The sequence below is a fragment of the Aplidium turbinatum genome, chromosome 3 (genome assembly GCF_918807975.1).
Source record: "Aplidium turbinatum chromosome 3, kaAplTurb1.1, whole genome shotgun sequence".
Taxonomy (NCBI): Eukaryota; Metazoa; Chordata; class Ascidiacea; order Aplousobranchia; family Polyclinidae; genus Aplidium; species Aplidium turbinatum.
In genome coordinates, this window is record NC_137474.1 from 41,660,625 (window position 1) to 41,684,148 (window position 23,524).

At 36.4% G+C, this 23,524-nt stretch overlaps 2 protein-coding genes across 2 annotated transcripts; one reads left to right on the plus strand and one right to left on the minus strand.

Annotated features, from left to right (window-relative positions):
• Positions 1 to 11,500: 11,500 nt before the first annotated feature.
• Positions 11,501 to 13,558, plus strand: LOC145767536 (uncharacterized). The gene is made up of 4 exons (XM_082579378.1): positions 11,501 to 11,633; positions 12,283 to 12,419; positions 12,652 to 12,733; positions 13,162 to 13,558. The coding sequence occupies exons 1-4, from the start codon at positions 11,573 to 11,575 to the stop codon at positions 13,230 to 13,232; spliced, it is 351 nt and encodes a 116-aa protein (XP_082435504.1). The 5' UTR covers positions 11,501 to 11,572; the 3' UTR covers positions 13,233 to 13,558.
• Positions 13,559 to 18,680: 5,122 nt separating this feature from the next.
• LOC145766883 (ATP synthase F(0) complex subunit g, mitochondrial-like) lies at positions 18,681 to 19,321 on the minus strand. Its single transcript, XM_082578583.1, has one exon. It carries the CDS (start codon positions 19,294 to 19,296, stop codon positions 18,997 to 18,999), a length of 300 nt encoding a protein of 99 aa, XP_082434709.1. The 5' UTR covers positions 19,297 to 19,321; the 3' UTR covers positions 18,681 to 18,996.
• Between the last annotated feature and the right edge of the window lie 4,203 nt (positions 19,322 to 23,524).

Sequence of the window (23,524 nt, forward strand, 5' to 3'; positions counted from 1 at the left end):
TCTTCTGTGACGTAATAATGATAAGCAAAGCTATTCAAGCACCTGTCAAATTTGGCTTACACCATATCTCGTAATTCAAGATTTAACGATGATGTAATTTTTCAACAGGTGTGACAAAGGTGATGCAATCTTTGCTTATTTTTTAGTAATATTCCATTACGTCAGACGCCAAGATTCAGTAGACCTGATCGGTTTTATGTGACGTTTGATTTTTACAGATATTGTCCGTAACAACTGTCGATATGTGCAATTGTGCATGCCGGTGAGTTGAAAGAGGAATTCTTGATGTGCGAAAGTTTAGAGACGACTACCAAAACGGTTAATGTACTGAAAAAAAAGGATAATTTCTTTCAAAATAATATAACCTGGAATCATCTGGGTTCACTTTGCACAGACGGTGCCCCTTCTATGCTCGTTGCTAAGTCTGGTTTTACAACTTTTGTGAAAAAACACGCACCGAACATCATTTCTACTCACTGTGCCCTTCATCGACATGCACTGGCAAGTAAAACCCTTCCAGAATATTTGAAAGCAGTATTGAAGGCTTTGAAGCATGTAGTTGAATGTGTGAATTTTATAAGGGCACGTGCTCTTAATCATCGTCTTTTTAAAGTGGTTTGTGATCAGATGGGATCAGAACACTCTGTTCTCCTTTATCACACCGAAGTTCGGTGGCTCTCTAAGGGTCTTGTTTTGTCTCGAGTTTTCGAATTACATGGTGAAATTGAGATTTTTCTTGGAGAACGCAAATCCACGTTGAGTATTATAAGCACCTTGGCGACCACAAATTTATTGGTGCATTAGGCTTACTTGACAGACATTTTTTCAAGTTTGAACCAGCTCAATATGCAAATGCAAGGAAAAAGTGATACCATTATAGATGTAGGCCTACATGAAAAAATTCAGAACTTTTAGACAAAATTAGATCTGTGGAGTAGAAGAGAGTACAAAAAAGAATTTACGCAAATTTTCCAACATTTGATGGTTGGAAAGTCAATAGAAGTCGCAACGAGATTTCTGTCCTCGAAGTTTGGACACGGATAGGCTATCACAAGGGGCCACCAAAACGGTGGGGTAAATTTTACTTTTTTCATTCAGCAAGGGGTAAACAAGACAAAAAAGGTTTAAGAACCTCTGCACTAGAACAGCGAGCAATTGCGATTCGCTAACCATAACGATGTAGCCTCCACGGTAGCCATAAAAGATACTTCAATCAACTATTTGTGACCGTGCCATATTTTAAATTGATAGTCCTGTGTTGGTATCATGCTCGTTTAACGTCAGCGTTTTGTCGCTTCCACCTTTTGCTAGATCTCTGCTATGTTTGTCATATATTGTTGTGATAGACAGAAATGAAAGCAAACTGAACTAGCCGATTTTAGCAATGAATTCACTGCTATAGACACCGATGTTTTGATCGCTGACATTCATGCCGGCAAACATAAATGGAAGTAGCCTATAGGCTAGCCTAAATGTGTCCAGAAAATATTCTTTCCGTCGTGTTTGCAGTCGATGAAAGAAATCAAAGATTAGCCTATATCAACCCAAGGCAGGATGAGAATGATTTAAGAAAATTTTGTATGCTCTTATAAGGAAGATTTCTTAATTTTTAACGTGCTTTGACAAAAGTTAGCTAAGGTCGTCCGTGTTAAAATTTTAAAAATGTCTTATCATTTCTTCAAGACAGTTCCTTTAATGACTTTTGACTGGTGAGTCAGCTAAAATCTCTTGCACGCTTTTGACATCGAAAATTTATTTCTGTGGTTTCCATGCCTTGAGTTTTTATGACTGGACTATATACCTACCCACCAGATAACGAAACGTTATTCTTGCAAAGTTAAAGATCAAAGTGCGAAAATTCCCTTTCAATTTCATGAAAAGAATTGATTTTTTTAAAGGACAGTCGGTTTTGACAAAGGTTTAAAGTCTAACAAAATGTTTCGGGCTCGGTATGGCCTAAAAAATAAAGCCATGTTTGGATTTAAATTTTATGATTTTTTGTCGGACTTTTTATAGAAAGCCTACTAATCTACAAAACACCCATTTGATTTTTTTTCATTGTTACAAAAAATTGAGTTTGAAAAACAGTCGGCATCTATGGCCTAAGTTATCATCCGCTTCAAAACGTTTCATAAAATTGCAATATGCAAGACAATAATAAACTGCAATTTGGAGCGTGCCAGCTAAAGGGGCCAGGTTTTCCCTTTTTTACAAAGTTAAATGATAGATTGGACCCGTTTTTTTTATGTTTTCCAAATTATGACCAGCAAAAAGCTCTCAACAAGTTTTGTTGCTTCTGTATCAAGTTTTGCTGACAACGTAGACCACCTGTGGTTGTAAAAAAATACATCTTTTTCCAGCTTGGACTATACCTTTGCAATGGTTGTGTTAAATAGAGAGTTGTATGAATGGGTGACAATGTTTATGATGTAGCCTATTTTACTAACACTGTAGGGAAATTTTCCAAGGTGTTTGCATTGGATAAGCTTAGATTGAACAAATTTAATGACATGGTGCAAAGTGTTTGCTTTGTACCTTATAAACTTAACATTGCACTGTAGCCTACAGTATTTATTAGCCTACTCGTAATTTTTGTAGTAACTATTAAACGCTATAAATGATGGTCCAATCGATGTTATTCTTTGATGGTGCTTTTTATAATCTCGTGAGCGATAGGTTCGTCTAGGCTACGAGCATTCACTCAGTTTCATCAAATTACTAAGACCCGAGTACGCTATTGCACTCATAATTGAAATCAAACAATTTTTGAGTTTTGTTGAGTCATCAAATGTATAGTGTTCGTTTTGATTCTATTTGTATAAGACTATACTGAAGAAGCCACACTTGTGTGGCGAAAGCTCTATAATATTAAGTAAATTGATTTTTCTGATTTGGTGTGATAATGTTTACTTTTTTTCAAATGTGTTGTCACACTGCGCAATGCGCATCCTATTGGATCATCAATTGAATCATAAAAAAGTTTGATAAAAAGTTCAGTAGGCTAACGAATTATTGTTTTGGAATTCGTTTTAATAGCTTGTTACACGAATGGCTGTCAAAATTCGATGTTTTCTTCAAACTCTCTGTTCAATGTCCTCATGCAAAAGAAACTTTAAAAACATAACAGATCTATTCATATATTTGCGGATGAGACTGAGTCAAGAAAAATGTTGTTATTTGTGCTTCTTATGTTTCGCAATATTGTTGAGATACAATCAACACAAACTTCTGTCTATTTAATGTAAACAAGCTTGGCAAGCGAAGTAAGTTACCATAACTCAACATTTTTTTAATAATAAAAAAGGGAATCTCGTCACTGTGAAAGCGGCAAAATAAACCATGTCATTATTTTCATTATGCTTCTTGTTATACAAGAACAAAGACATGATAAAACAAGTACAATAGCCTACTAGGTAAGTAAGAGCAGTGCAATAAATTGAAGAAAACATAGGCTACGCCACAACAATGTTACAAAGTTGGTGCAAATGCAATAAATATATAAAAAACTGGAAAGTTATAATGCGACTATAAATCATCTCAACCATGATATTAGCCTACAAGTTTTATTAGGTTTGTTTTTATGTAAGAAAAGTGTCATAAACAAAAAAAAATCAAGTGATCTTTATAGTTTGTGCAAAAAGTATGTCGCGTCTTTTGCTTTATAGGACATAGAATGTTGGTACCATGATAGGCTACAACGTTGAGAGGTCGTATGGCAGAAACAAATAACACAAAAAAGGAAGAAAATACATGAGAGCACATGAACATATCTATGTTGGATCATGGCCACCTAAAGATACGGCCTGATTTGTCACACTTTACAGAAATTTCCAGGTTTTCTTTTTGCTCTTAAGAACCGTTTTTCCGAACACCTAAGGTTTTTCTAACTTTGGGCGAACGTTTAAATAATTTTTTCTAAAAATTAGATTTTTACGCTTTCTTTATTCTTTTCCCCAGATGACACAATAGGTTTTAACATCCTCACATGTTGAAAAACAAAGAAAATTGGATTTTATAAATTTTAGTCAGACTGTTAATTTTCAATAACAGTCTGATTTTGCGTTTTTTAACTTACTTTTTCTCATTTGCTACTGCTTCCCCAAGGCAACAAAAAAGTTTTTTGTCATTAGGAAACCGCAAAAAGTAAAAACATCTCAAAAACTGTCAGTCAAGCATTAGCAGTAGCTGTAATCAAAATCTGCAAAATGTGACAAATCAGGCCGCATCTCCAGGTGGCCATGGTTGGATTAAAGGGAGAAAACTGCAAAAACATCTACAAGAAAGTCTTCAAGAAGATTTTGTGGTCATGTGATCGACATACAATTCGTGATGCGAAAGGAAATCCTACTCCAGAAATAACGATATTTGAAATCGCACAAAACCAAGCTTCATTTAAATTTTGCAAATGTTAAAAAAAAATAGCCCAAGCCTAGATGGGAGAGCTTGATGCAACGATCGAAAGGGCGCCGGTTCGAGACCATGCAAGAGCATGTGGCTGTGTTTTTGGCAGGACACTAATTAACATAGCATGTATGAAGGTAAGGTGGACACGAAGATTAGCTTTTTGCATTCCCATTATCTTAATCTTAAACCAACTTGGGCAAGCCTGGATACCACATAAAATAAAAAATGATAGAATGTAAATTTGATTTGAAAACTCGTATTCGTCAGAGAGTTAGTGACACACCAATATAAAACTCGAACGGCTACCCATTTTTAATTTGGGTATAATTTTTGCTTTTAGAGATTCTCTTGTGTTTTGCTTTTGTTTTGACATCAAAACTGAATAGGTTTTACTTCACAACAGACCAAAGTTGTTCTCTACAAAACTTAATTTGAAATGAAACAAAGCCAAGGCAGAAAATTTTGCGCTGAAGCGAAGCAACATATTTCGCTATTTTGCTGTACCGGTAGCTTATTTTAAATTCAAGCAGCACAAAAGCAAGAAGTGTATGCTAATTTATCACAAGACCCGTTTGTCTCAAAGCCTATATGCAACAATATGACTCATTGTATGCTGCATATGATCAAAAGCAAAGTTCTAAAGTAAAAAGTCATCATTTTTCTTCAGAGACAAAACGTGACATTTGCTTATAAGACAGCTCAAACTTTAGAAGCAACTGTTTCTGCGATTTTCTTAATGTTTATTTTGCGTTACTTGACTAATCAGTAGAAACTTCGAGAAGCTTTGTTGTAAAGACAAGAACGGTTCATATCATGAATTTCTAACAAAAGCTTATGAACGAAGCTTGTGCTTCTGGATCATTGATCACAAGATTGCTTTAAAAAGTAACAATGACATCATTGCTTGGACTCCTCTATTAGGACGAAGATTCTCAATACCATTATTTTGTTCCATAAAAATGCTCTTCCTGTCTTGTGGAATCTAGATTGTTATGCTGCTATTTTATTCGCTTTGTTTATAATTGAACCTACACTATTCTCGTAACAGAAGAAATAAAGGGTTTCTACCTCTCTCTCTCTCAATAGATTTTGATAATATCTGAAAATTCACACTGCTTTGAGTGGTTTTCCAAATGATATTGAGGAGTTTTTCGCACATTGCAATACAAAACATTAACAGTGGAAATGCCAATTTTGTTTTGAGGAATTTCATTTTCCGCTAAGATTCAGGTCGCATGCATTCATTGTAAACATTACATCATATGAATTCGCTGTAACTGCATTGTCACATGCGTTCATTGTAAATCCAAAAATGGTATTCCATTGCCATACCTTTAAATACTCATCTATCTTACAAGTAAGAAACAATTGGCATGTATGTAGATTTCTCACATTTAGATTAAACAACTCCAAGTATGGTAATTAACAGTCAGATAATCGAAGCGTAATTGACAGTCGGGCAAATGATTGACAGCGAAAGATGTGATTGGTAACCAGAAGCGTAGTTGACAGCAGGCAAGAGAAAAGGAAACAATACGCAAAATTAACAAACTCTTTACTGCTCATTTTAGTCCGAATAAAACACTTATCCTGATCGCTAAAGTTGCTCTTTTTACATCGTTTCAATGTCGCCAAGTCGGCAGCAGTGGCCGAGTGGTTAGCGCGTTGGGCTCGCAGTCCAAAGCCTGCAAGTTCGACTCCAGCCACCCGCACTTGCTGTTGTTTCTCTTGGCAAGAAACTTTACGATAATTGCCTCTACCCAGTGATCGATTTCGAGTAATGGATAGTACGAAATTTAAATCATAAGTGAAGTAGACAACCGGAAACAGACATTGCAGTCTGCTGCAGCGTGGGTCAGGTGTACGTCGGAAGGCGTACACCGATGCATAGCGCTCAAGTCCGCTTTTCTGCATTGCAGGATAAAGATAATAAAACAAACAAACAAACAAATGGTAACGTTTGGTAGCTGGGTATTTATATATCTTTAAGTAGATTTGACTCTGAGGTTCAAAAACGGCAGAACAATTTGCATGTGGTGCATGAAAAATCGTCGTGAATACCCGAAACGGTGTTCACGACCATCTGTTGGGATCTTGAATATTTTTTTAAATTCTTCACGACAACAAAAGACCAACAATTCACTTGTTAATTCATTCAGATCAGTTTCTATCCTCTGTGGATTCTTCTCTAGTATCATGGGACAATCCTACAGATGTTTGCTGGTACACCCCTTCATTTTCTTTGAATTTTAATACTTTTATACCTCAGTTAATAAAAGAAAGCTCTTTTTATCTACAAAGTAATTAATTTTGTAAGACTGAAAAGGTTTAAAAGTGATTATGTTATTTTATATGGCGACACTGGATGTAAATATCCGTAATCACTTAGTGGTCATCTTCAAGGAGCATGTTCAAGGGGGTAAACGACGGTCGAGAAGCATAAATTTGGGCTTGTTGGAATTGTCATATGATGGTCGGGTCCATATTTTCAGCCTATTAAACCATGATTTTTTGCCAAAAACTTCTTCTAGGTCTCTAGTAAGAATAATCCATTTTAGAAAAGTGTTCATCCGTGTTCATCTGCTACGTCTACTAAGTTACTTTGTCGCCCAGCCAAGGCTCAGATACTACGATTTCACCAACCTGTGACGTAACAATGAAGTATCTGATGTCACAAGGCCTCTGTGACGCAATAACGACACACGAATAACAATCCATAGTCAGACCATCGGTTTAAGAAAAATCAATTGGCTTGGTCCAGATGTGGTCGATGTAGGCAGGTTTGACAATATGAATGCGTTTGAGGTGATAAACGCTTTATCAGTAAATTATTATACAAGTTGCCGAACCTGGCTGATTTTATTTACTTCTTATGGCTATATAGCCTTATACCACTTACAAAATTGAAACTAAACAACTACATGCCAGAAGATTGCTTTGCTCTTTCGATTGAATTCGCAACTTGGAATGAAAACAAAAATTTAGCAATTCTGCCAAAAATGCAGCCTACGATTGTTGCAACTAATGTAAAAATACTCACAAAAAGAAAATGAAACTAAACAATCGCAGTTTCGGTAGCAATCAGTTTTTGAGAAAGTGAAAGCTTCTTAAACGCAACTGCGGCAATGCAATGGTTCGTACAACTTCCTTAAAGAGTATCATCGAACATCACTCAGCACAAATTCTTTGAAACGGAATTTCCCTTAATAAAATTTGCTTGGGAATCATTTCGTAACAATTACGACATGTTTTTCGGCAGCACTTTTTGTGAGTTCAGCTTTTGAAAAGGAATCACGTTACATCGCTTTGCAAACGGAACACTAAAGTAGAATGGTAGCACAATTAATGCTGGGTCAGATTGTAATATTTTGACATCACACGGTCATTCGTTACATTCAATGGTCAAAGACAGAAAGATGTGGATAAGACAGATGTGTATGTTGATATTTTCGTTCAGTATTCAATTTCTTAATTGTTTTGATTCAAAAGATTTTTCAATTCTCATTTAGCGAAAACCGTGAGATCCCAGTAGCCTACTCTTCAAACCATATCGAGTCTGTCCCTTAAAAATGCGCAGCCTACCAACCGGCTTTGTCGGTTCAGTTTATTTTTTTGGTTGGCAAATAAACAAAACACAATAAACACAAATAATTCGCACAACAAGGATAGCAGCGAAAGACCAAAAGATCACCAAAGTCAGCTGCCACCCAAACATTTAAACACAACACCAAAAATTAACAACATTATCATAATACTAGTAGATAACACAGATAATTTGATAATAATAATACCGGTAGATAACACAGGCTATATGTTTATGTGATTACCGCTAAGGGTGTAACAGATTACAAGGATGGGTTTTGTTTAAGGAAGTGAAGCCTAAGTAACTTTCTTGTGCTCAGAATTTTGTTTTGTTTTGTAATAGCGCAGTAGAAGATGCAACATAACAAATAGTAGGAAGCAGCTAAACTGCTAAAGACTATACAAACTCATAGAGTCATCTCTATTTTAAAAGCTCCTAAATTGCAAAAATTTAGCCTTTGTGCTCGTATTTTGTCTTTAAAATGGAATATTGTATCACTATAATGGCTTTTATTAAACCATATTTTTTCCACATCGAAACAATCTCCTCAGATGCACCTTTTGTGACGTCATCAACAATTTTCTGCTTTAGCAACAACATCGCTTATTTTTTACAATTTAAGACTCAGTTTTGTATGAGCCAATTTTTGCCGAATTATTGTATGACTATACATGGCCAACTTTCTTGAAAGCATTTCGAAACTTCAAATTGACCTAAAAATCATTGTAACAGATAATAATGAAGTTGAGTAATGCTGCAATAAGTAGGCTATGGATTTTTCGAAACAACAAAATTTACAATATATGTGAACGTTTGTAGGTTATCTAATGCTTTACCCGAAAAAAAAAACAGGAAATTTTTGCAGAATATGGTTTTGACCTGCAATCTAACCCATGTCTAATAGAACTAGCAACGAATACAAACATTTAGGTACTGGGGATTTTCAAACTATTTTCAGGTGCAGTAGCCTACTTTTCCTTTCGTTGAACGTATACGGGTGACCCAACTGACTTATTCCACTCGCCTATAGCACTCGGGGTGCAGCTTACATATCACTACAATTTATCTCGAGCACTTACAACTGTTAAGAGAAGCAAACGTCATTCAATTTGAATTAATATAACTTAGTATTAAAGAACAGCCCAAGCAAAAGCAAGCTTTCAACAAATGAAACCAATTCTTTGCAATAAAAATATCTCTTTCAAAACAAGATCTAGAGTTTTAAAATGCTATATTTATCCTGTTTTTCATTACAACTCTGAAACCTGGAATATTTCAACAAAAATGGCAGAAAAGATTAATGCTTTTGAAATGTGGTGTTTCCGTAGAATGCAACGCATTTCATGGCTGGCAAAGAAAACAAACAAAGAAATTCTACACCAAGTGAACCAAACCAGAACTCTGTTAAAAAGTATGAAAACCAGACAATATAAATTTCTCGGCCATGTAATAAGAAAGCAAAAACTGGAGCATCTCTCTTTAACTGGTAAAATTTTTGGAAAGCGGGCACCTGGCAGACAAAGACAAACACATCTGGAACAATTTAACGACAAAACAGAAACAATCATCCATGCAACATATAATAGGAACATTTGGTCTAATTATTCATCTGAGGCCGTCGATGCCTGGTTCAGGCAAGGCAATTGAAGAAGAAGAAGTATTAAAACGTTGTAATACCATCCGTGGCCTAGGCCACGTACCATGGTATTAAAACATATCTTTTTCTGGGGGCAAGACAAAAATTTGGGTGGATCATTGCCCCTTAAGCCCCTTCCCGTGGCTATGTCCTTGTTCCAAGCACGCGTACTTCAGCGTGAAAACGCCGACACACCACTAAGCAACTTGGCTGGCCTTGCTGCATTTGAGAATAGTCAGTTTCGATTGTCTTTCGACGCTTAGCCAAAATAAACCCACCAATTTGGGCCAAGAGGCTACACCAGCTAACAAACTCCGTATTTGGACATTCAAACGTGCAGCATTCCAGATACAATGAAAGAAAGTGTCTTTTGTCAGTTTCTAGTCGAGATGATTAAGAAACAATGAGGAAGTAAACAGTATCAATAGTTATTTTAGGATCATTTGTTTATTGGTCTTCTTTAAAGATTGCACAGGTTTCAGCAAGGCTTGAAACAGAGACAAATAGTCGTAAAGTCTATTGTAAGTTCCCTCAAAGGTATTCCGTTAAATTTCCCTCATGCGCTGTTGAGATGGTGATTTTATAAAAGGTACTTTTGTACAAATTGCAAACAAATTTGCTGTTGACAGCTTGATGAAAACCTACTTGATGAAAGCAATCGTTTTTCGTATTATTCGTTACGCAATACAAACCAAAATAACAACTTTTTCTCAAAATTTTCTAGCTACAAAGTTCCTTTTTTACGTTGCCAGTCGTTGAAGCAATGTTAAAAACTATTTTTTGTAAGTTGGATTAGCACCAGAAAAAAATAGTCAATTAAAAAAGTAGCTTATTCTGACAAATAAGGTACAGTATATTTTGCAATATTCTACCGTATGTGAAGTGCACACATTCATCAAGCAACACAATTATGCTAATAGCCTACCGTGTTAATGCAATGACACAATTTTTGTAAAATCAAAAGCGATTAAAGCTTAGCCTGCTCTTTACATGATGCTTTGGAAGACCTAGAAATAAAGATATACAGAGACCCGAAATCTTTCCAAGAGGCCCGGAACTTAAAGAAACCACAACGTATTCTTTGGATACTAACAGTAGTGTTGACAGGGGGGTCTAAGGGGTACTTTTGGACCGGGGATGATTTTAGGGAACCCAAATCTTTCCAAGAAGCCAGGAAACTTAAAGAAACCACAACGTATTCTTTGGATACAGAACGTTTTTCTTAGAATTGTCTTCATTTGGGGCCCGAGTATCCCATTGGTACCGGACCCAAATTACCCTCTCAAGGACCCTGTATATACACATTAAAAATGAAAACACTAAATAACGTTGGTAAACGGTAACGGACCATAGAAATTTATTGACAAGTTTGCAATAAAATACACCATCCATGCAAAGTGCTACTATACGTGTTTGAATTTTTATCTGTGATGCAACTTCCTTGGTTGTTGTTATTGCATTTTTTTGCAAATTTTCTCCAATAGCTATGATATCATTCATGCAATATTTTTTCACCTTCTCAAACATTTTGTTAAAATCGATTTTGGGGAAACTTTCCACATTCTATACCTTCACAATGCAATCTAGCTGACGTTTTGTGAGTCTTCAAAACAGTTCATCATAGCTGCAAGAATGCTGCGTTTTTTGCGCAAACTCAATGCGCTAAAATCTAAAATTAACGACACGATTTTGAATAGGCTGTTGATCAATGGATCCCATGATCATAGTTCATCAATAGCCGTCTGCAAGAAATTGCGTCATGTATTAGAATTACGTCAACAACGAAGAAAGAAAAAAGAAAATCGAGAGTTTGGAAAAGTATAAAAGGAAAAGCATTAGCCTGCAGAAGTCATATCAACGTTGTTTAAATACAAAAAGTATTGAAAACAGAAAGAAACATCATCTGCTTGCAACAAATCAAGCAAAATCGTTTGCCATCAAAAAGAATTATGAAGATTGTTTTTGTACTATCTGCTCTGGTCTGTACAATGGCCGTTCAAGCTTACTCCGGTAAGTCGTTAGTTTGACTAAAGATTTCTAGTTTCTTGTCAACTTGCAGAGGCGAATGCAAATTCAATCTGGCAAAATAGGATTTTAGAAATATAGAAATAAATAATATATAATATAATTTATAAATATATATATATATAATATATATAATATATATATATAATATATATAATATATATAATATATATAATTTATAAATAATATATAATATAATATAGATATAATTTAGTAATAAATTCTTTCACCGTTTGTGTGAATTTTTCTAAGTGAAGAATTGAGAACTTTCCAACGAAAACATGCGGTGCAAAAACTCTACCTGCATCATAGGCTTTATTAGCAAGCTACACATTTTTACTTAGTATATTATTTTTGATTTCAGCGTGTCGTAATGTTTTCGTTTTGTCGCTTCTACCTTTTTCTTTATGCCAATTATGCTCTAAAAAGTATTTTTTTCGCTTTGATAGTTACAAAGAAATTAAACAACTAGTACAAAACGATTTGGAAATACTAAACTGCCATAGCCAACTGCATTAGCAATTGCGTGTGTAAATTTGGGTGATAAAAATCACAACAAATGATTGCAAAAAGTTAATATTTTTATGGCTGCATTATTCGTATTAGCAAATCAATGCTTTATTTTTACTTTCAGCTTCGATTTCTGAAAGTTCCGAAGTAGATGTTTTGAGGCGCTCCAAACGTGCGGGGGAGACGATTTCTGAACTCATGACTACGGTTGCCAAAAGTAGCAAAAAGACAAGTAGAGATGCCAATATAGCTGCTGCAAAGGTAAGCCTGTTTTAAAAAATGAGAAAATTTTTTGTGTGCAATTTGGTTTTCGATTTAAATCACCATTAGCTTATACTTCTTTCAAAAAGAAATCTGGATAAAACTTTTCCGACAAAACAAAGTATTCGGAATTTCAAATTGTATAAATAATAAAAGTTGATATCATAATATTTATATAGTAGCCTAGTTTCCTTTTCGATTTAGCCTAATCAGTTTTTTAACTATTTTGTAGCGACTGTGCAAACGAGCCTGTCGTAAGAACAAGAAAGGAGTGTACAAGATTAAAAAGTGCGCCAGAAAGAAGAAGTATGCCCGTAAGTAGCATATTGCTTTTTTTATAGATATAACCAATAAAACAAGCTTTTTGTTTCTTACTTATTTTGTCTTGAATTAAAGGTATTGGCAACCAAGTTTTGTTTTTTTAAATCACTAACAATAGCCTTGATAGCACTTATCTAAAATGTCTGAGACTCAAATCATTTTTGCTATGGACCAAAAAATAAGTGGCCTTTTGTTTTTTAAAGTATTGTTAGCCTTCGCCATTTGTTCAAAGCCTCAAGTCTATCAGTAGCCTATAACTTACGCGAACCTGTCAGGATTAAGCTCTCAAAGAAGCTTTCTTAGTTCGACAATACACATTCCCATAATCAGTGAGTATGCTGGTCAGAAATATGATGATCAGAAATAAAAACAACTGAACTACCTACAGCAGAACATAAATGTAGCAATTTTTGCGTTTCAGATCTTTGCTTCTTCTGTCGTCATACATTCAAATGTGGAAAAGTTTTATTGAGTCACAACATCTTCGCATAGTGAACATCTCCTGACCCTTGACCTCAGTTATTGAGACGTCATCTTCTTCTTCAATTGCCTTGCCTGAACCAGGCATCGACGGCCTCAGATCAATAACTAGACCAAATATTATTGAGACGTCAGAAAGTCAAAATATGCAGACCGCCGAGTGTTGTCGTTCACTGTCAAGTATATTCATTTGGTCGATAGAGTTGTTCACACAATATTTTTACGTTGTCTTGTGATTTTTATTCTGTTTTTATTTATTGAAGACGCTTTATTATCTGTTTTTTTTTCGTTCTTGATGACTTTTGTATTAAAATAATGTATTTATGAATCCAAAAGCCCTTGAAAGAACACTCTTTGCTTCAGACTACTGTAGTGTAGATAGCCCACATGGTCTCAAGCCCACAGATGCGAGGAAACAAAGCTTTTTTTAATTTGAAGGCCACTGAAGCGCTGTTTCAGTTTTGTCTTTTTGACAATTAAAATGGATACGCTAATAGGCCTAATAGGCGTAGCCTACATGCCACAGCAAGGGTCTAGAAAAAGGTAGAAGCGACAAAACGCAAGCGCTAAAATGCGCTCAAGACCGAAATAAATTACTCACTGCAAGGATGTAGCACGGCCGCAACACGCTGCGTTACAGGTATTTTACCGCTCCAGAGCAGGCGGCTGTGTCTCGGCAAAGACACTTAATGGCATGTCAAAATAAGGGGAGCAGCTGATTTCGAAGACTAAGTTATATGTCACTTCGCTGCTTCCTGTCGTATCGCATCTGTGATCGCAGTGTAGGCTACTGTATGTTATCGCAATGGGCGCAAATAAAAATACGATTATTATTATTTTATGACAGTGAACATGAGTGTGGGAGAATTTTACTTCGCTCCGATAGGAATAAACAAATTTCGAAAAGTTGGTTGGTTTTGAATCTTTATCCTCGGACTGACAAAGCCTTGATAGGTTATTCCTGGTAGTTTGCCATACTTGTAAAGGCTCTTGACGCAGGGTCGTTTACCGAGATTGACAGAGTGAAAATTCCGATTGTTGAATTGTTGTTGGCGGGGAATTATTCCATTCACTAGATGCGCTGAATGGAGAGCAGTCCTTAACGTGTGTTGCTCAAGCACACACCCCTAGAGTCGAATCAGCGCCGCTTGATCTTGAAGCCTTTTCGTTCACGAAGTCACGCGCTAACCAATTGAGCTATCGGGGCGGACGGCTTTAAACTGCTTGCCATCGACATAATTCACCTGTTCTTGGTCTCATGAGTCACATTCAAGTCGTCTGCAACATTCAGCAAGAAAACATATATAAAGTATTTCTACGTTATTTGCATAGTACTTGTACAGTTGGGCTTGAGCCTATCAGTACAAATTTAGGCTACTACTAAAAACATAATTATGCAACATGTCACAGTGCTACGAGTTCGCATCCAAGAAAACAATCCACATAGGAATTAAGAGACCTTTAAATTCTTCTTTTTAGATGATAGCCATAAAATTTAAGCTGCTGCGAATTTTGTTTTGGAACTATAAGTGTTCCCAGTTGGTATACAGCCAAAAGATGTAAAATCTATTAACACTTTTAGCTTCTCAAAAATTGCTCGTTTTGACACCCCGCGGATAAAAATAATATAATCCAACGTTTTGCCTGAGACTGCTGTTGGAAATACATTGCACAACAAACCTTGTCGTGTTACGCAGTAGTTTGTAACTGTATTGAAAAAATAATAATAAAACAGTATTTTTATTAAAAAGTTGGACATAAAATAGTAAGATAGCTCAGTTGGTTAAGCGCCTTCATAAATGAAGACATTTCAAAATCAAGTGGTGCTGGTTCGACTCTCGGTGTGTGCGCTTAGTGATTTTCAATCGGTGTTCAGCGGAAAAACCTATGTTTCTTGAATATCGTTACGCAAAATCCTCTACTTTCAAGCCTTACTTGAATGCACGATTGCCATACCCTAGTACAGGGTTTCTTAACTGGGGGTAAATTTCACCTACTGAGGGGGTAAATTCACTGAATCATAAACTAAGGCATTAAATTAACTTCATTTTTTTCAGTTATTAAAAAACTGGTAGTGTTGCACTCGATTTTGATTCAAATTTATGCTTATTGTAAGTTTTCGTCTCTTTTATCTCCACGGAAGTAGACTACCAGTTTCATTTCAGCAGCGTATGTGTGCTACATTTTCACTGTACACAACTTAATTAGGACTTCGACCACAAAGAAGAAATTTGAGCTAGTAAGGCAAGAATTAGTCTTCAGCTAGACGAGTCAACTGACTTGTCGAACTGTGCATATTTGTTGATTTACTGTCGATATGTGCATGCTGGTGAGTTGAAAAAGGAATTCTTGATGTGCGAAAGTTTAGAGACGACTACCAAAGCGGTTATGGTTCTGGAAAAAATAGATAATTTCTTTCAACAAAATAATATATCCTGGAATTATGTGGGTTCACTTTGCACAGACGGTGCCCCTTCTATGCTCGGTGCTAAGTCTGGCTTTACAACTCTGGTGAAAAAACGCGCACCTAACATCATTTCTACTCACTGTGCCCTTCATCGACATGCACTGGCAAGTAAAACCCTTCCAGAATATTTTAAAGCAGTATTGAAGCATATGGTTAAATGTGTGAATTTTATCAGGGCATGTGCTCTTAATCATCGTCTTTTCAAAGTGGCTTGTGATCAGATGGGATCAGAACACTCTGTTCTCCTTTATCACACCGAAGTTTGACGGCTCTCTGGGGATCTTGTTTTGTCTGGAGTTTTCGAACTACAGGTGAAATCGAGATTTTTCTTCGAGAACGCAAATCCCCGTTGAGTAAGCACTTTGGCGACAACAAATTTATTGATACATTGGCTTACTTGACAGACATTTTTTTAAGTTTGAACCAGTTCAATATGCAAATGCAAGGAAAAAGCGATACCATTATAGATGTACATGATAAAATTCAGGGCTTTCAGACATAATTATATCTGTGGAGTAGAAGAGTTCAAAAAGGAATTTATGCAAATTTTCCAACATTTGATGATTGGAAAGTCAGTAGAAGTCGCAACGAGATTACTGACCTCGACATCTGGACACGGACATCACAAGGGGCCAACAAAACGGTGGAGGTAAATTTTACTTTTTTCATTCGGCAAGGGGTAAACGAGACAAAAAAGGTTAAGAACCCCTGCCCTAGTAGAAAAGGTCGTCAGACCACTCGGCATGCGACAACTCATCAAGTGGTCCTACATTTCAGCTACCGCCAAGCCAGCAAATGAAATTTTCACCTGGAACCGGACTTGCTTGGCCATCGCTTGCTAAACTGAATAATTTTCTGACTCATGATATGCAGTGACGTAGCCAGAAAAAAAAAATTGGGAGGGGGCAAATATTTGATGAATGGAAGAGAACGACAAAGGGAACGTTCAAATATTACGTAACGCTTTTTTTCCGAATTTTTGACCCCCCCTCCCCCATGTAACGCCAACGTAACGCTTTTTTCAATCCCCCCCCTCCCCCATGTAACGCTTTTTCACTACGAATTCAGCACAAAAAAATACCACTTCGTACTCGAAAGCGTTACGTAATGTTTTGCTTGAACCCCCTCCCCCCCGATGTGACGCTAACGTAACGCTTTGCATAAACCCCCCCTCCCCCTCGCAGGCGTTACATATTTGAACGTTCCCAAAGTGTTTGATTTAGGCTAAGATGCACCTGATGTGCATTAGCGTATCCTGGTGGGTTGAGCAAAGGAAGCAATCAAACTGGTGGGGGGTTAGAGCGTGCCGAAGGCACACGTATTGTAGGGGGGGTCCGGGGGCATGCCCCCCCGGAAATTTTTTGCAAAATTACACTCAAATATTGGATTATAGCGCTTTCTGGAAACACTTTTAGGGTAATATTTGTATGAAATTTATTAGCAGATAAACAGCTAAACTTATTAAACGTAGCTCTTACACAATAACGGGAAAAAAAAAAAAAACTGCGGCTAAAATTAGAGAACACGCATTTCATTAACCCAGATTTATTTCTGCAGCGGAGTCAAGGTGGTTACCATGGTTCTGTAAATAAATTACATTGAATTACGTCAAACAGAAGTTATGTTTAATGTATGGGATGTACTGTGTTTGTAATGATTTCTAGAACTCAGGTTGGGTAAACAAAATCGCATGTCACATATGGTAAAGTGCTGGAATAGCACACAACTTAGCTTTTTTTCCTTTGCAGACAACTTGTTTTACAGCAGTTACAACTAAATGTAATATTTCAAGTTACAAGTCTAATTTCACCTACGCACCATACATGGGGAACAGAAAGTCCTTGGACTTTTTTCAATTGATGATTAAACATATTGAATGTCACTTATATGCCTTTTATTATACGGTACCGTACTAAATATCTTGCTAAACTTTCTAAAATTTAGGTCTAATTGTAATCATTAATTGTAAGGTCTAAAATGAGCCAAAGAGAAGCCATTATTCAGCTCCACTGCGCGGAAAAACCAACTCTGAGATCATTAAGCTCTTAAAAGTTTCCAAATCCATCCTTTACCATGTTGTGAATAGATGTAAGGGACTTGGTATATTTGAAGATCGTCCTAGGAGAGCAAGACCTCGCACTGCTCGAACAAAGAAAGTGGTTAAGGCTAACCGAGAAAGGGTGAGGAGAAACCCAACAGATTCATCTGTCAAATCGCCAAAGACATGAATGTGAGCAACACTTCAATGAGAACTATTGTGGAAAAGGGTCTTCAGTTGTCTCCGTACAAGATGAGAAAACGGCAGTTCCTTACACTTCTTCAAAAGAGACTTGAAAGAGTAGGCCTATAGATTCTTCTCAAGAAACTGAAGGCAGGTATGGCAAGAGATCATTTTTTAGACGAAAAACTCTTCACAATTCAAGCTTAGTTCAATAATAAGAATGATAAAATTTATGCAAAGTCTTCAGCAGATATTAAAGATTCTGTGAGAACAGATCACCATCGTCAAAAACTGTCATGGTGTGGGCCGCCATCATATTGGAGGCAAAAGCCTGTTCAGTTGTTCACCTAAGTGTTGACTGTTGATGCTCTAAGTCTAAAGTAATTACTCCTGCGGGAACGGGCCAAAATACCCCAAGATGAGCTAAGTGCCTCGGTCGAAAACTTCCGACAAAGAATAGAGAGAGTTATCCATGTGAAGGGCGGCGGCATTGCAAAATAAAGAAATTTATTCCTAGTATTGTAAGCTCTTATTGTGATTTTCTATTAAAAAATCGTTTATAAGTTGGTCCAAGGACTTTTAGTCCACTCTGTAGATTACGCAATGCCTATCTACGCATAGCACATTACGCAACACCACGTCCTGCTAGGCATCGTAACAGAGTGAAAGCAAAAAGTGGATCACACGATGTTTGAACGGCTCGCATACGGATTGTTCAGCTTTAGTTTACTCGCCATCCAGTTCTCAAATTGCTGCAGTCATACAGTCCGAGTGCAATGGATTAAATACCTTTATTGAATCGTCAAGACGTGATTTGATCAATATTGTGCTAAATTCAAAAAACTTTTGAAATTCCAGTTTGTAACTGCGTAAATATGAGTATTTAAACAGTTTTGTTTATGAGCATTAAAACAGTTTAAGTTGGTTATGCATGTTTAACCACTAAAACCACTCTGTAACTTGGAATATTTACACACAACCATATTTTAATGTACTTTTCACAAGATAAATCTTATGTAGTGAAATGAAACCAGTGTGGTAGATAATGTAAGTTGTAACGAAATTTCGAATCGTCCATCAAATCCAGTCTACACATTGTAGCCAACGATACTCCTTCTTCCAATTATTTCGCCAACAAAGAACCACATTAAAACTTCAGTAGCAACTAATGTTGTTTGAAATGCATCTCGTACGGTCAGTTGAGTAATTTTTCCCGAGGCAATGTCTCCAATTGCTTTTTGTGCCATTGGAACAGCTTGGCTAACTTCATTTGGAGTTGGTGGACGCAGTTCGACCTTCGCATATTTCCAAAACTGTTGCGCCCTTGGGGTGATAAACTTGACACTGGACTGAGTCCAACCAGGTATTTTTGCAATGAGCTTGCTCATATTGGTGCTTATTAATTTATAACAAAAGCCTGTTATGAAAATAAGAATACAATTAACTGATTGAATTTATGAGTTGCTGAAAAGATCACTAAATTGGTTCTTATCAAATTAAAACCTGCTTTGCAAGCTAGCAGAACAAAAGTAGGACGGTACTGTAGAGTGGGACTAAAACATCCCACTTTACAACATTTCAGGACCAACGTAAACAATACTGAAAAATATTTTAGCATGAAATCCACTTAGGAGCACTATTTTACTCATGACAACACAACAGTTACTGATCAACACAATCGTATATCCCACACAAAAATAACTAACTTAAGGGATAAAGGAGCTAAAAAAACATACACTGAATGAAACTAGCACACTCTACTGTATATGCAGCGTACCACAAAACTTGGAAGTTATAAGCTGGTACATTAGCTTTGATACCCTGGTAACTTTAACTTGTTAAAAAATATCTCTTTTTTTGGGTCCACGTCTTTTAGACGCAGACAGTTAGGCGCCGTCAAATAGGCGTGCACACTGTGGCGTCAGGATATTTAGGTGCGGAGCACTGTGGCGCCCATTCATTTAGGTGCTATTCCTAGTAAAGTCTGCAGATTGTATCAGCTCAGCTTTGGCAAACCTAGTTGGGGTTTTGACGGAAAACTAAGTTACTCTTCACTCAAGCCTACCACCCGCTTGAATATAGGCTACGGTATATTTTTTACTGATGTTTCGTGTAGTTATTATTTGACTTATATAACTAAAAGTGAACTCAGTCATGTTTGAAAACTTGAATAATTTATTGATAAAGCTTTCGTCGACGCAAACCTCGACAAACAACAAATAAATGCTGAACACGCCCATTAAAAAAAACAAGTATATTTTTCTGTTCAATATAACATTTTGTGTGAAAAGCATTGCCGGCTTAAGCTGCTCCACTCACAGAAGCCATGACATATTTTTCTGTTCAATATAACATTTTTTGTGAAAAGCTTTGCTGGATAAAGCAGCTTCACTCACTGAAGCCATGACTAACAACAAATAAATGCACGCTCATTAACAAAACAACATATTTTTCTGTTCAATATAATATAACATTTTGTGTGAAAAGCATTGCCCTACCTGCCAAGCTGATACAACCTGCAGACTACTAGGAACAGCACCTAAATGAATGGGCACCACAGTGCTCCGCACCTAAATATCCTGACGCCACAGTGTGCGCGCCTATTTGACCGGCGCCAAACTGTCTGCGCCTAAAAGACTTGCTCCCCTTTTTTTGGTTTTGCTTGTAGTTTGTCATTTCTATAAAAAAATCACCAAAAGTCTATATCAAATTATGGGTATGATTTTTCAATATGCAAATGCACAATTTGGCACTGGTGTCAATAAAAGGAAGATAACGAAACCAAAACACTTGCTTCAAAAATTAGCACCAGAGTCATAAATATGTACAACCACTTGCATTGAAAGTGTAGTGCATACCGTACTATCAGCTTTTCCCATAAAACTAAGGAAAGACTGCATTAAAACATACTTAAAGCAAACAAGTGAGCCATAATGATCGCATGTAATGTCATAATTCAAACGCGGTCATTGGTCATCGGAATGGCCCGTTTCGGTGAGTCCGATTTGGTGAGTCCAATCCCTATTCTGTGATTTTTTCAAATTTTTTTAAAAATTATTGGGTACCGTAGCCTAATTATCATTGCTGTTTCAGGGTTAGAGGTTAGGAACTCACCGAATCGGACTCACCGAATCGGACTCACCGAATAGTAGCAGACCCATTGGTCATACCACCTTTTACTGATTGATATTCATCTAAAGAAGGTACAAATAGTCTAGCACAGCGGTTCTTAACCAGTGGGCCATAGAAGCATTTTGAGGTGGGCCACAGACATATTTAAAAAACTGAAAGATTTATTGAAACGTTTTGTTTCATTTTTGTCACTATAGTAGTATAGTCCATTTTACACTTGTGTGTTTGTTTAGTTACAATGAATGATGCTGCTGTTTTTAGCTACAAAGTAGCAATCAAAAAAAAAATCATTTTAATTATTGCAACATACAGTTTTACATCAACTCAGTTTTTACAACACTTTATGATGTAATAGACTAGTTTGTGGTTACAATTAAGCCATCTTTATAAGTGGTAGCCTTGTTGAACTTCTCAAGATCTGCTTTTTAGTATGTGCAGCATTATATTTTGTGGATTCTTTTGGGGAGGAATTGACAATACTTGAGGCTTTAAGTTTGATGACAATTACATTCAGTATGTACATCAATTTCTGATAAAAGAGAAAGAACAATGTGTAGTATGTTGTAAAGTTCTTAGTCATCATTCATTTGATACACAAACAAGCCCCTGTATCAAAAACTCTTTCAAAATCCCTTCAAAAGGTTCTAAACACAGTTATCAAGACAGTTAGCATTGTAAACGATGGAGCATTAAACACACGACTATTCAGAAAATTATGCTCTATGAATGCTGAATACTTAAATTTACTTTAGTATACTCGGGTTCGTTAGCTGTCCAAGGGCAATGTTTTAGCAAGATTTTTTGAACTACGGGAAGTATTAAAAGAATTTCTGAACATGCAAGGAAAGTACGAATTGGAATCTTGCTATAGGGATAGTACCTTAATGTCCAAACTTGCATATCTAGTTGATATTTTTGACCAATTGAATTTGACCAAACTTCATAGCTTAAAGCTCAAGCTACGAAGAAGGAATACAACTGTAGCCTACTTAACTTTATCGACGCTCTAAATGCGCTTGTGCAAAAGCTTGAAAACTGGAAACGAAAAGCTGAGAAGAGAAATTTTCTCAAGAGAGGCAATTTATCAATTAAAAAGTTGAAATATTCACTCATTGCAAAGATTTTGGTGATACATTGCCTCTCTGGAGATCCCAATATCTCTGGCTACAGCAATCACAGAATCTCCCTTCTCTCACAAAGTCAAGGCACGAGGTTTTTCTTCCATTTGCTTCTTCTTTCAACTCATTTTAGTTTTTGAATTGTTTTTTGCAAGACCTCAAAACTTTGAAAAAATGAAAAATTTTGTGCAATTTCACCCCCCTTACTATTCACGAAGCTGAAAAGCAAGACTACGCACGCAGAGCAATGGCTTTACGGCGAAGTGTTGCAAGAGAGTAGGTAATGATGTAACTATAAGCGTTTTTGTGACGCAATGCTTTTGGCGGGAACAGTAAGCTAAGAACTTCTGCAGATTTTAAATGTAAAGTTTTTTTTTGCCGACTGAATGTTAAGATTTTTTTTGCAGGCACTGTACATCAGATTGGATTTGGTTTGGGATTTCAGGTTTTGATTCAAATAAACGATTGATACATTTAAGCAGTATACTATTAACCGATTTCGTCTGTATTCAACACTGGAGCTGGAGCTGATAAATTTTTTGTAGCTCCAGCTCCACAAGAAATGTTTAAAAAGGCTCCAGTTCCGGAGAAAATGCTTGGCTCCAACACTCCAGGCTCCCCAGCCCTGCTTAAAAGGTGAGCTCATTGACTTGAGAAACGACTCTACTTGTAAAGACATGTTTGAGACCTCATCAATCTGCAAGTTTTGGGCAAGGGTTTGTGCTTCTTATCAGCGTATCGGTAAAGAATATATAAAAATGCTGCTGCCTTTCAGCAGTACGTATTTATGTGAAGCAGGGTTTCCACTTTGGTGCAGATGAAAACGAAGACTCGGAAGCGACTTGAAGTGGAAGATGGATTTTTTGAGTGCTTTCTTTAACCCTTCCAGAAATTGATATGTTGTTTAATAATGTTCAGGAGCAAGCATCTCACTAATGGTCGGATAAATAAATAATTTGTTTTGAAATATATTCTGTTGCCTTTTGTTTATAAACCTTTTTTATAGTTTTTTTTTTTAAATATATAAAAACTGAATGGGCCACAGAACTTTTATGCAAACAAAAATGGGCCACGAACGAAAAAAGGTTGAAAACCACTGGTCTAGCACTAAGCAGCTACACAAACAAATGTATATATAAGTTATAAACAAACGCTCAAAACAAAAAATATGATGTTATTAACTTTGCTGTTGTTTGTTGTTGATAAATGAGCACCCCAAGCAGCTGAACCAAAAGACGGTTTTACAAGCTTGTGCTCGAGTAATGTAAGTGAAACATGACATCAGAGGCTTTGGTTTCTTTAAATATTAACTGTATCCAATGCGTAAAAAAAAGAAACTTGCTGTCTTATGGTATTGTCACTGTCT

Coding starts and splice junctions, on each gene's coding strand:
- LOC145767536 (XM_082579378.1), top strand. CDS start 11,573: ATGAAGATTGTTTTTGTACTATCTGCTCTGGTCTGTACAATGGCCGTT. Junction 11,634..12,282: donor GGCCGTTCAAGCTTACTCCG/GTAAGTCGTTAG, acceptor TTTTACTTTCAG/CTTCGATTTCTGAAAGTTCC. Junction 12,420..12,651: donor CCAATATAGCTGCTGCAAAG/GTAAGCCTGTTT, acceptor ACTATTTTGTAG/CGACTGTGCAAACGAGCCTG.
- LOC145766883 (XM_082578583.1), bottom strand. CDS start 19,296: ATGAGCAAGCTCATTGCAAAAATACCTGGTTGGACTCAGTCCAGTGTC.